Source organism: Rhincodon typus, chromosome 3 (assembly GCF_021869965.1).
Source record: "Rhincodon typus isolate 14 chromosome 3, sRhiTyp1.1, whole genome shotgun sequence".
Lineage (NCBI taxonomy): Eukaryota > Metazoa > Chordata > Chondrichthyes > Orectolobiformes > Rhincodontidae > Rhincodon > Rhincodon typus.
In genome coordinates this window covers 7,145,277-7,156,510 of record NC_063334.1, presented here as the reverse complement: position 1 = coordinate 7,156,510, position 11,234 = coordinate 7,145,277, and the positions used below count along the sequence as shown (strand labels likewise).

At 41.3% G+C, this 11,234-nt stretch overlaps 1 protein-coding gene across 1 annotated transcript in view; it reads left to right on the top strand.

Moving 5' to 3' along the window:
- Positions 1-11,234, top strand: part of LOC125487684 (paladin-like) — a 91,995-nt gene that overhangs the window by 2,700 nt on the left and 78,061 nt on the right. The window contains exon 2 of the mRNA XM_048619759.1: positions 875-950. Coding sequence (XP_048475716.1) covers positions 875-950 — 76 coding nt within the window. The remainder of the gene's footprint in view (positions 1-874; positions 951-11,234) is intronic.

Sequence of the window (11,234 nt, the reverse complement as noted above, 5' to 3'; positions counted from 1 at the left end):
GACTCTTTTAAAATGTGCAGAATGGCCTAGAGGCCATTTGCGTTTGATTAGTTTATTTAATATTTGTCATTTTTAAAAATACATTTACATCATTTCCATTCTCATCTTCCAATATCACAATCACTTGATCTGTCTCCATGGTTACGATTGAAGCAATGTACTTATTTAGTACTTCTACCATTTCTCTGCCTGTCATTTTATCCTGATCATCCCTTCGTGGCTCCATACCCATTATGATTTTATTTTTATTTACTACATGCATGCAGAGTATTTTAGTTTGTTTAATATTTCTTGAGAAATTAATTTCATTGCTCCTAACTGCCTTCAGAATTGTTTCTTTTTAACTTTTCTCCAAATCTGTTCGGATTCTCCTTTGTCATGACCATACTAATGCCCTTGTAATTAGTCTATGAATTTTGCTTTGTTCTTTTCATTTTGTGTCAGCATAGCTCATTTGGAAGTATGCCCATCTCTGAGTCAGAAAATTTAGCCGAACTCCAGGACTTGTGTGCTTAACCTAGACTGACCCTCCAGTGTGAGGAGCCTTGCAATGCGAAGGGGTGTCATGATTTGAATAGGACTAATTACCTGCTCTAGTTTTTCAGGTGGATGGAAAAAGATCCCACAGCACTACAAATATCTAACCTACATCCCCCATTTAACCAGCATCATTAAGAACAGTTTGGTAGATTCATCCTATATATGGAACCTTGCCACTATGGCAGCCATTTTTCTTAATAAAAGCGATCAGAGAAACGCAGTATGAAATGCTTTAACAATGATTAAATGCAGCTTTATTCTAGCTCATAAATAATATCGTTGGCCATAGCGCAGCTGACGAGATTAACAATATGTTCTGCATATTTTCTCCCAGATATAAACGGTTACCTTTGCTGGTTGATACTAATCTAGAAGAAGCAGACTTTGATGCCTTCATCAGTACAGTCAGGGTAAGTCAGAGCATTTGATGAGGATAATGAGATATATGATCAGTAGATTAAAGTTTCATTAATTTTCACTAGGATTGATGCTAGACATGAAGAGATGAAAGATCCCTAGATGTCTTAGGCAAGGAGGTTTCATCCTCACCAGATGTTGCAGGCTGAAATGCCTTCAGAAGTTTGAGGTTCAGCAATTACAATTTCACAAGACATTCCAGGAAAACATGAGGTTGAACACCGCCAGATGTTCAAGCCCATAAAGAATGAATATCTGCAGAAGACGTACCTTCTGTTAGGCAGAATGAAGTTCAGGAGAGGTGCTGAAGCATTTGTTCAACATCCCATCTAAAGCAATTAACAGAATTTATACACCAGAAAAGTGATTTATTAATCAATCAGAAATGCAAGCAAGTGCAGGAATGTTGATGTACTTTACAGTAGGGGTCCTGTATGTAAATACAGCAAAGACTTACTGCTTCAATTTCAATGCAAATTCAAAGGTCAGAATTTTAATTGCTTCCTGTAATTTATGACTGAGGAGTGCATGCACAGGTTAAAGTACATTGAAATCAAAACGCACCAATGCATTACAGATCGCATTTTATCCTGCACCTTGTTAATTGCATATATTTCCAATCAGCCTGTTCAGAGATGATATGACACATCTCTGGTGCAGGTCGGAGTTGAAGACAGGCCTCTTTGCTCAGAGGTAGGGAAATGTCACTGCACCATAAGGAACCCTTCTTTGTTAATTGTACATTTTCTATTCAACCTGTCCAGAGATATTCTTACACAGCTCTGGCGGCAGGTGGGATTTGATCCCTTTTTTTTGGCTCAGAGATAGGGACACTACCACTGCACCACAACAGCTCCCTCCTTGTTAATTGTAGACACTTTCTAATCAATCTGTTCAGAGATATTATTATGCACTTCTGGAGCAGGTGGCACTTGAGCGTGGGTCTCCTGGCTCAGAGATAGAGGCAGTACCACTGTGCCACAGGAGCTCCCTCCTTGTTAATTGTGAAAGTTAAGGTGAAGTGTCCACAGATGTGGAGCACAAATAAGATAATGACTTTTGTGCATTTAAAGAAACACTTTTTGACGTCGGTATTGAGTTGGAGAGCCAGGGGCTATATATGTGTCATCTCTCACTTTGTTAATAAATCAAGGGTCTAGGCCCGAAACGTCAGCCTCTCTGCTCCTATGATGCTGCTTGGCCTGCTGTGTTCATCCAGCCCTGCACCTTGTTGTCTCGGATTCCCCAGCATCTGCAGTTCCTACTATCTCTAAAACAAAGTAAAGATTGGATTTTGCTCTCCTCCTTCGCAACTAACTCTAAGTAGTTTAACAGGTTGAGTAGTGGAAACAGTGCAGTCACGGTCTGCAAGGTTGAAAGGTCTCTCTGAGCTATGGTTAAAAACTTTCTTTTGGATGGCCAGGAATAACTCTCTGATCTCCACAAGAAACATTGCACTCTCTCCAGTCCCAGGCATTCTACCCCTTCCCAAAACTCCTTTCCTATGTCTGCTTGTTGGTGGATCTCCATAGAATCAGAAAGAGTAGTTCTGACTTGGGCTGATAGTGCAAAATGAAATATATTGATTAAATTGTCAGTTATAAATATCTCCTGGATTCCTTTTTTATTGTTGTCAATGCTTCCTTGTTCATAGTAAATCTCAAAGACATAGCCTTGAAAATTAGAACAATTGGGAAAAGAACAATGCAGTTGGAAGGGAGCTTTTGTTTATTTATTTATTCATTCAAGGGCAACTAGAGATGGGCAATAAATGCTGGCCAGCCACGACGCCCACGTCCTACAAATGAATAAAAAAAATTCATCCAGCGTGATTTTTCAAAATTGTAACATCTACCATCATAGGTTGAATGGCCACCTTCTGCATTGCAAGGTTGTAGAGGTGCGGCCTTGTTTATTTTTAATGTTTTTCATACAATACCAAAATATAAAAGCATGCTCAGCATTTCCTGCATCTGGTGTCCTTTGTAACACATGCCTAATGGCTCAAATGAAAACGAAAAACAAATGACAATGGCTCAAAGCAGAAAATAACCTAGCTGATCCTAGTTTGAGTTTACACTTGAACTTTGACCATTCATTCACGAAACAAGTTTTTCAAATGGGTCTGAGATTTTCCAAGTGCAAACATATTCTGGAACTGGGTATGAAAGTGGGCCCCAACCTCATGTCAAGGCACCAGATAGGCTTTATGTTTTAATGTGTTGGCAGCAGGGAAACAGTGCTAGGAGGCCTTCTGCAGCCTATGGTGCTGCTACAAATGAAGATCAGGCCCCTGGGAACAGGAAAGCCACTGGGGTTTACCCGGCAGTCTCCCCAGGTGGTGGAAACCTTCAATCACTAGTCAAATGCCAGCAGGGACTGTGGACTTGATGGACCAAATGGGCTGCTTCCACACTGTAGGGATTCTATAATTCTATGATCCTCACTCACTCTCTCATATCCACTTCATTCTCCCTCACCACTAACCCTCCATGGTTTCTGTGTTGCCTACTCACTCACTTGGGACATCTCACCACCTTTCTCACCTCACCCCTCCTGCACTAGCACCAACAGCTCTATCACCAGATGTCATTGAACTCAACCCTCTCTTCCTCTCGTTCTACGAGAAACATCCCACAATAGAACAGAAAGAGCCAATATGGGCGGTGGGGTGCTCAGAAATTGTCTCCTCGCCCCTCATGAGGGAAAGAGCCTGATTCTGACTCTGATTGTCTTGAGAAGTCAAATCATTGTGACCAAGCACTTGGACTGATATTGGAGAATACCCTTGACCCACTGTGCTGACAACTCCTGACTGGAAGGTGTTTCCCTTCAGTTGACCAAGGACTACTTGCCTTAGACTGTGAGCCATGACTGTTTGCTTGAAGGATGTGCATGTGCTTATTGTTTATGCTGCTGGCACATACAATCTGGTATGAGATTGGCATAAGAAATAGGAGCAGAAATAAGCCATGTGGCCCATTGAGCCTGTTCCACCATTCAATAAGATCATGGCTGATCTTTTTGTGGACTTGGCCCCACTTACCCACCCACTCACCATCACCCTTAATTCCTTTACTGTTCAAAAATCTATGTATCTTTGCCCTAAGAACATTCAACAAGGTAGCCTCAACTGCTTCACTGGGCAGGGAATTCCACAGATTCACAACCCTTTGGGTGAAGAAGTTCCTCCTCAACTCAGTCCTAAATCTGGTCCCCCTTTTTTGAGGCTATGTCCCGTAGTTTTAGTTTTACCTGCCAGTGGAAACAACCTCCCTGCTTCTATCTTTTCTACTCCCTTCATAATTTTATATGTTTTTACAATATGGTACAGTGGCATACAGCAACGTGTTCAATTGTAGCTGTTTAACTGGTGAAATAAATATTTTCAGACCTGTCACTGAAAGATTGCTGCTGACCCAGCACTACATTCGTTAACGACATTCAGTGTTCCCTTGACTGAAGATAATCAGTGAAAGATTCCTAAGTATGCTCAGAAGGCTGCACTGTTCATATCAAAAATTATTCTTCCTATTTGTTTCTTCTTGCAAATTTAACTGAATTTTAGGTTCTGATCTGCCTTTGGTGATAACTGGACTGTTTTCCAGACTTGACAGTTCTGTACATTTTCTTTGCATACTTGTTGGACTTTTGGTTTGGTCATAGAATATTGGTGAATCATAGCAAAGTCACTCACTTGTCGTTTTTTTTGGTTCAGTCTCCTTTGACTTGCTAGCCCCTTTTCTTCTCAGTTATATAAAACATTTATTTTCTGCCATTCTAGGTAACCACAACAGATTCTTCCTTCTTCTTGGGCTATGTAGTGCAGGAGGCCCAATGGAATCATCTACTAGTTGTTCCTTGGCCAGTTAGTCAATAACAGTTTGTTTCTGGGCACTGTTGCATTCTGGGCAGTAGAAAACTCCATCTGCATGCAGGTTAAAAATTGAAGATTGTTGATCATGAGTAACATACACATTTTCAAGTTTCTTATATGTGTGGATGTGTCATAACGATGCAAATAGTTGATGTTAATTGATTCATTAATTGACTGGGAAAATATAAAGGGAGAGTAGATGTTATGGAGCTGGAAGACTGAGTAGTTAATGAATTCTAACCACAAAGAAAGGTGTTTTGATTTCTGGGGATTAATTTGTCCCCATTAACAACTATTCACAACTATTAACAACTATTCACCCTCCCAGCCTGATCGTTAGCAACTCTTTTGTCTGTCCAACTGCCTTTCTCTCTCTTTGGTCTCTATCCTATAGTTTACTCCCTACCCCACCCACCTCCCTAATTTCTGCATATAAACTGATGTTTTCCCAGCCACCATCAGTTCTGAGGAACTGTCACTGGACCTGGATGCTGCCAGATCTGCTGAGCATTTACAGCAACTTTGTTTTTGTTCCTGTTTTACAGCAGCTGCAGTTCTTTTGGTTTTTATTTTGTTTTGATTTCTGTCTCACTGGCTGGTTGGATACAGATTGACACTATGGTATGAGTCATTATAGCTTGTTCTAGTCTAATGAGAAAGCCATAGTATATTCACAGCTCAGGCCTGAATTAAAATGACAGGAGAAGAATTACCCACCACTGACTGTTACCACCTCCTCCCCATCAGTTTTGTGGGTGGTTTAGCAGCGCATCCAAATGCTGTGTGGATCAGTGAGATCATGGAGATAGTGAGTGAGTAATTTGAATCACTGACACAGATATCCCATCCCTGGGGGTAGAAAGGAATGTAGTGAGAATATTCACCCTCTTCTCTCCATCACAGCAATTAAGTGCTAGACTGGCAGGTCCATAGCACCCTTCTTGACTGGTCACTGTTTAAAAAAAACTTAAGTGACCAATTAATTGGCACTAAAAGGCCTCAACTCACCACTGACTTGACTGTGGCAGGCTTGGCAGTTGAGAAAAGTTATGTTCCCAACAGTGCAGCCTGGGTGGGGGCAAGCCCACACTTGCTTCAATATGGTTCCAGTGGGGACAGAGATGGTAGAACAAGGGGGTGGCCATTTTAGGTCACCAGCCTGCCCCTGCTGCTGACCCCTACCCCATCCCAAAAACCTCATAGCATGATATGTGAAAGAAAAGCATTTACCTTTTCAATATTTAAGCCCCTAAAACCAGGGCTTCCAGCAATGGTCTTTAGAACCTGAAACCTTTCCACTTCTGGTCGGCTGACAGCTCCTGGCAGGATTGGACTTCAGTAGTGAAGCCTGTGAATTGCTGGTTTGCCCATTAATCAGTTCTGAATTATCTGAATTTAGCTTGATCCACTACTTTTTCACACTTGTCAAGGTGGGATATCAGTCACAACCCCCAAAGATAACTGCCCTTACACTTTGTACATGAAGCAATATATCTCAGCTCCTGTCCTGATTCCACCAAGTAGATAGGGTTAAGATAGTCACCTTTCTTGTTTTTCCTTTTCCCACAATATAAGAATGCCATGGACAAATCTACTGCCTGGCCTCTGATCCATATCAATTGGGATAAGGTGGGGAATGTTTTCTGGCAACCTCAGGAATTCTACAATTTACATTCATTAAAAAGATTTCCGCAGAGCTCTTATAAACTGTGAGCTGCATCAACCCCCAAAGCTAAGTACTAAGGTGATCAATCATGGAGGAGAAAAATTGCTTCACTTAAATATTTAGAGCTCGCACTGGAGTCAGTGATACTTTTTGGCCTTTTCTATCTTCAGCTAGGAAGATGAATTTGGTTTCTGCCTCTGGTCTTGTCACTTTGATGAATCACAGAATCCTTCAGTGTGGAAGTAGGCCATTCAGCCCATCAAGTCCCACCGAGACGCAACCCCTATCATATCCCTGTAACCCTGCATTTACCATGGCTAGCCCACCTAACACATCCCTGAACACTCTGGGCAATTTAGTGTTGCCAATCCAGCTAATATCTTTGGACTGTGGGAGGATACCAGAGAACCCAAAGGAAACCCAAGCAGACACAAGGAGAATGTGCAAACTTCACACAGACAGTCGTCGGAGGGTAGAATGAAACCTGGGTTCCTGGTGCTGTAAGGCAGCAGTGCTAACCACTGAGCTATCGTGCCTGAAAAACTGAAGTAATCAAGGCTTGTTTGGGAGTTCAGCCAAACAGTGCAAATTACCCTGTCTCTACAATTTGTGAAGGGATTTCACGTGTGTTTGTTAGGCTGGTGCATTAGAAATAGTCAATGGTTTGTGACGCTGTTTGACATTGCGGAAGGAAAAGAGTTAGGATGTGCCATGATTTCACTTCCATCCCTATTTGTGACTTAGTCCCATTTCTGAATAGGCTACAGGACATCTGCCTGGTGGACATGGAAATCAAGTTGCAGCTATAGACTCTGTATATACTGCGAAAAGGAAAATTGTGTTAGTGCTAGGGAATGGACAGAATATCTGGTAATTTATCTAATTTAATATTTTTGGATATGGTGTACAAATTAGCTGCTATGCTTACCTATGAAACTGCTTAATACATCTTTGTCATGAAGAACAAATGACATCTTCACTGAATGATAGACTGATATGTAATAACGAGCACTATCTTTCTGTACTTAATATTTTACAAAATCTCAGAGGAGACCTATTGCTTCCTTTGATGCTGAAGAGATTCTTCATACTGCAACCAGTCTCTAAAAGTTCCTCAGTCCATCTAATGTTTAAAGCCTTTTGTTATCCACTGGACACACCAATTTCAATACTCCTGAGGCCAGTCTCTCATTCAAGTCAGAAAGTGATTGTATTTGAGACTGACAACAACTCTGCAGTAAAAGTACAGGCAGCAGCTGAACTGTGGATCATCTCAGACACAGACTGTGCAGTTAGTCAAGTCTCTTGTACCAAATGGCAACTGGAAAGGGTTGTACTAATATCAGGGAAAAAGTGAAAGGGAGAATTTTCTTCAATTTTTGTCACTTTTTTTGTGGGATCTACCAAGCATAGCAGAGACCTAAGTTGGGAATTGCCAGATCTTACCATTGAAAATACTTGTTGTACAGGATCTGAATGGGTTAATATTGAAGTATCATAAGCATTGCCTGCAACAATGATATCAAATAGACCAGTGGGCAGAACATCTTTGGACAGGGGTTGTCAACATGTCGAAGTGACTGGTAGCTCACCATTTACCAATGAGTAGCTCGTATTAGATTGCAAAAATAACTAATAGGTTTACAAATAACTTCCTACCTCAAGCTAACTAACAATTTTGCAACTTTGTCCCTTCATGTATTATCGCCATGATAAATTGGCCTCATAATTGGCTAAACTGTGGCGGGAAATTATCTACCTTTTTTGACATCATGAATATAGAGGCAGGTCCCTCTCTGAAAAGGTGAATGACACATTACTTACACGAATAGTGTGCGAATGATTTTTGTCTAAAAATATGAAAGAAAAGTGTTTTTGTTTAATCTGTGTTGTGAGAGATGCAGTCAGAATAATAAACAATGTCAAGTGGCAATTTGTAGCAGTGCTCAAGCAATTTGAGAGGGATTTTTCTACAGGAAGCAGCCTGCAGTCACCAAAAGTAAGTGAACTAAAAATTACACTGCAGTGATAACAATCTTTTTTAACCACATCACCTAAGAAAGGTAATACAGCAACTGAGGCATGAGTTTCAGTGTTTCTCACTATTTGATTAAGGACGGGGCAACCTTTATAGACCGTGCAATTGTGAAGGGTGCAACGATTATGATGGCTGAATCCTTATTCCGAGATTTCAAAAACAAGCCTGAAAGTGTGTCTGCCACCTCAGACCTGGAGTTAGGAGCAAACACTATGGCAAGAATGCTATCTTTCATATCAGCCATTGCGACAGAGCAGTTGCAGAGGGATTTATAGAAGATCATAGATCATAGAATCCCTACAGTGTGGAAACAGACCATTCGGCCAACAAGTCCACATCACCCCTCCGTAGAGCATCCCACCCAGACCCATTCCCCTAGTTTCCCATGTCTAACCCACCTAACCCAAACATCCCTGAACATTACAGGCAATTTAGCATGGCCAATCCACCTACCCTGCACAGTTTTGGACTGTGGGAGGAAACTGGAGCACCTGGAGGAAATCCACACATGCATAGGGAGAATGTGCAAACTCCACACAGTTACCCAAGGCTGGAATTGAACCTGGGTTCCTGGTGCTGTGAGGCAGCTGCGCTAACCATTAAGCCACCGTGCTGCCCTATTCCACACAGCCAGTCGCCCAAGGCTGGAATCGAACCCAGGTCCCTGGTGCCCTGAGGCAGCAGCGCTAACCACTGAGCCACTGTGCTGCCCTAAAATGAATGCATTTTTAAATTCAATATGTGAATTAGCCAACACAGGCAATATAGCACAATTGGCAATGTTGGTTCGAATATAGGGCCATGGTGAGGCCACACCTTGAGTAATGTGTGCAGTTTTGGTCTCCTCGTCTCAGGAAGGACATTCCTGCTATTAAGAAAGTCTAGCGAAGACTCGCTAGACTGATTCCTGGGATAACAGGACTGTCTTATGAAGAAAGATTGGATCGATTGCGTTTCCACTCACTGGAATTGAAAAGAATAAGGGGGAATCTCATAAGAACCTATAAAATGCTGACGGGACTGGACAGGCTAGATGTGGGAAGAATGTTCCTGATGTTGAGGAAGTCCAGAACTAGGGGTTCACCGTCTAAGAATAAGAGGTAAGCCATTTAGGACTGAGATGAGGACAAATTTCTTCTGAGTTGTGAACCTGTGGAATTCTCTCCCACAGAAAGCTGTTGCGGGCAGTTCATTAGATATATTCAAGAGGGAGCTGGATGTAGTCCTTGTGGCTAAAGGGATCAAGGGAAATGGAGAGCAAGCGGGAGTGAGATGTTGAAATTGCATGATCAGTTGTAATCACATTGAATGGTGGTGCAGGCTCAAAGAGCCAAATGGCCTACTTCTGTACCTATTTTCTATGTTTCTTTGAATGGTATTCGAAGACTTCAACTTTATAGAGGAATTCTCAACATTGTTGCCTCTGAAACTGAAGGAATTCATATCTATTGATATCAGTAATTATTTTGCAAAAAATAATGTACCATTGGGAAAGTTAGTGGCAATAAGAACTGATGATGTGCTAGCATTGATTGGGCATCGTGTTTGTTTCATTGCAATGTGTAACGCACACCCTCATTTCCCTTTTCCTTGAACTACCATTGTATCATTCCTCAAACAACAATTTGTGCCAAAGTAATGAGGTTTTACCACTTTTGTAGTTAGAATTATTAACTTGATTTGTGCAAATCCCAAATATCACTGACGTTTCAAATTATTTAATGATGAGCTATATTGGACTATGATGATCTTTAGCTGCTCACTAGAGTTATAGGGTCACACATCATGGTAACAGACCCTTAGGTTCAACTCGACCAAACTGAACTAGTCCCATTTGCCTGTGTTTGGCTCATATCCCTCTAAACCTTTTCTATTCATGTACCTGCCCAAATGTCTTTTAAGTATTGTAACTGTACCTGCACCTACCACTTCCTCTGGCAGTTCATTCCATATACACACCACCCTCTGTGTGAAAGTTACCCTTCAGGCCCCTTTTAAATCATTCCTCTCTCAGCTTAAACCTATGCCCTCTAGTTTTGAACTCCCCTACTCTAGAAGAGACCTTTACTATTCACCTTATATGCCCTTCATGATTTTATAAACCTCTATAAGGTCACCCCTTAACATCCTACACTCCAGGGAAAAAGGACCCAGCCTTTCTACCCACTCCTCATAACTCAAAATCTTCAATCCCGGTAAATCTTTTCTGCCCATTTCCAATTTAATAATATCCCTCCTACAGAAGGGTGACTAGAACTGTACTAATATCTGTTAGTGGAGGAAAGATATTGTTTTAATTTCTATTACTTTTATCGGAAATCAAAATTCTCAAGGAGTCAAAATACCACCAATTACTGAACATTCTGTGGCTACTTGATTTGGCATTTTTAAACAGAGATGATTGAGAAATTAGATACCCTGAACTGTAAACTGTAAGGGAAACAGGAGACAATTGCTGACATGATTAGTACAGTGAAAGCTTTCAAGTTGAAATTTAACTTTGTGGGATAGCAGGATTCCAGGAAAGGAAAATGCAACATTTTCCTTCTATGCTCCAAATGCAGGCAGAAAATGAAGCTGCTGTTGGGATCCTGGACATTGACAAGTTACAGTGGTTTCCTGACTAGGCTTAGCCAAGAGGTCAGCAACAGATTTACTGATTTTGGGCAGTTGGAGCCCTGTATGATGTTTACTTC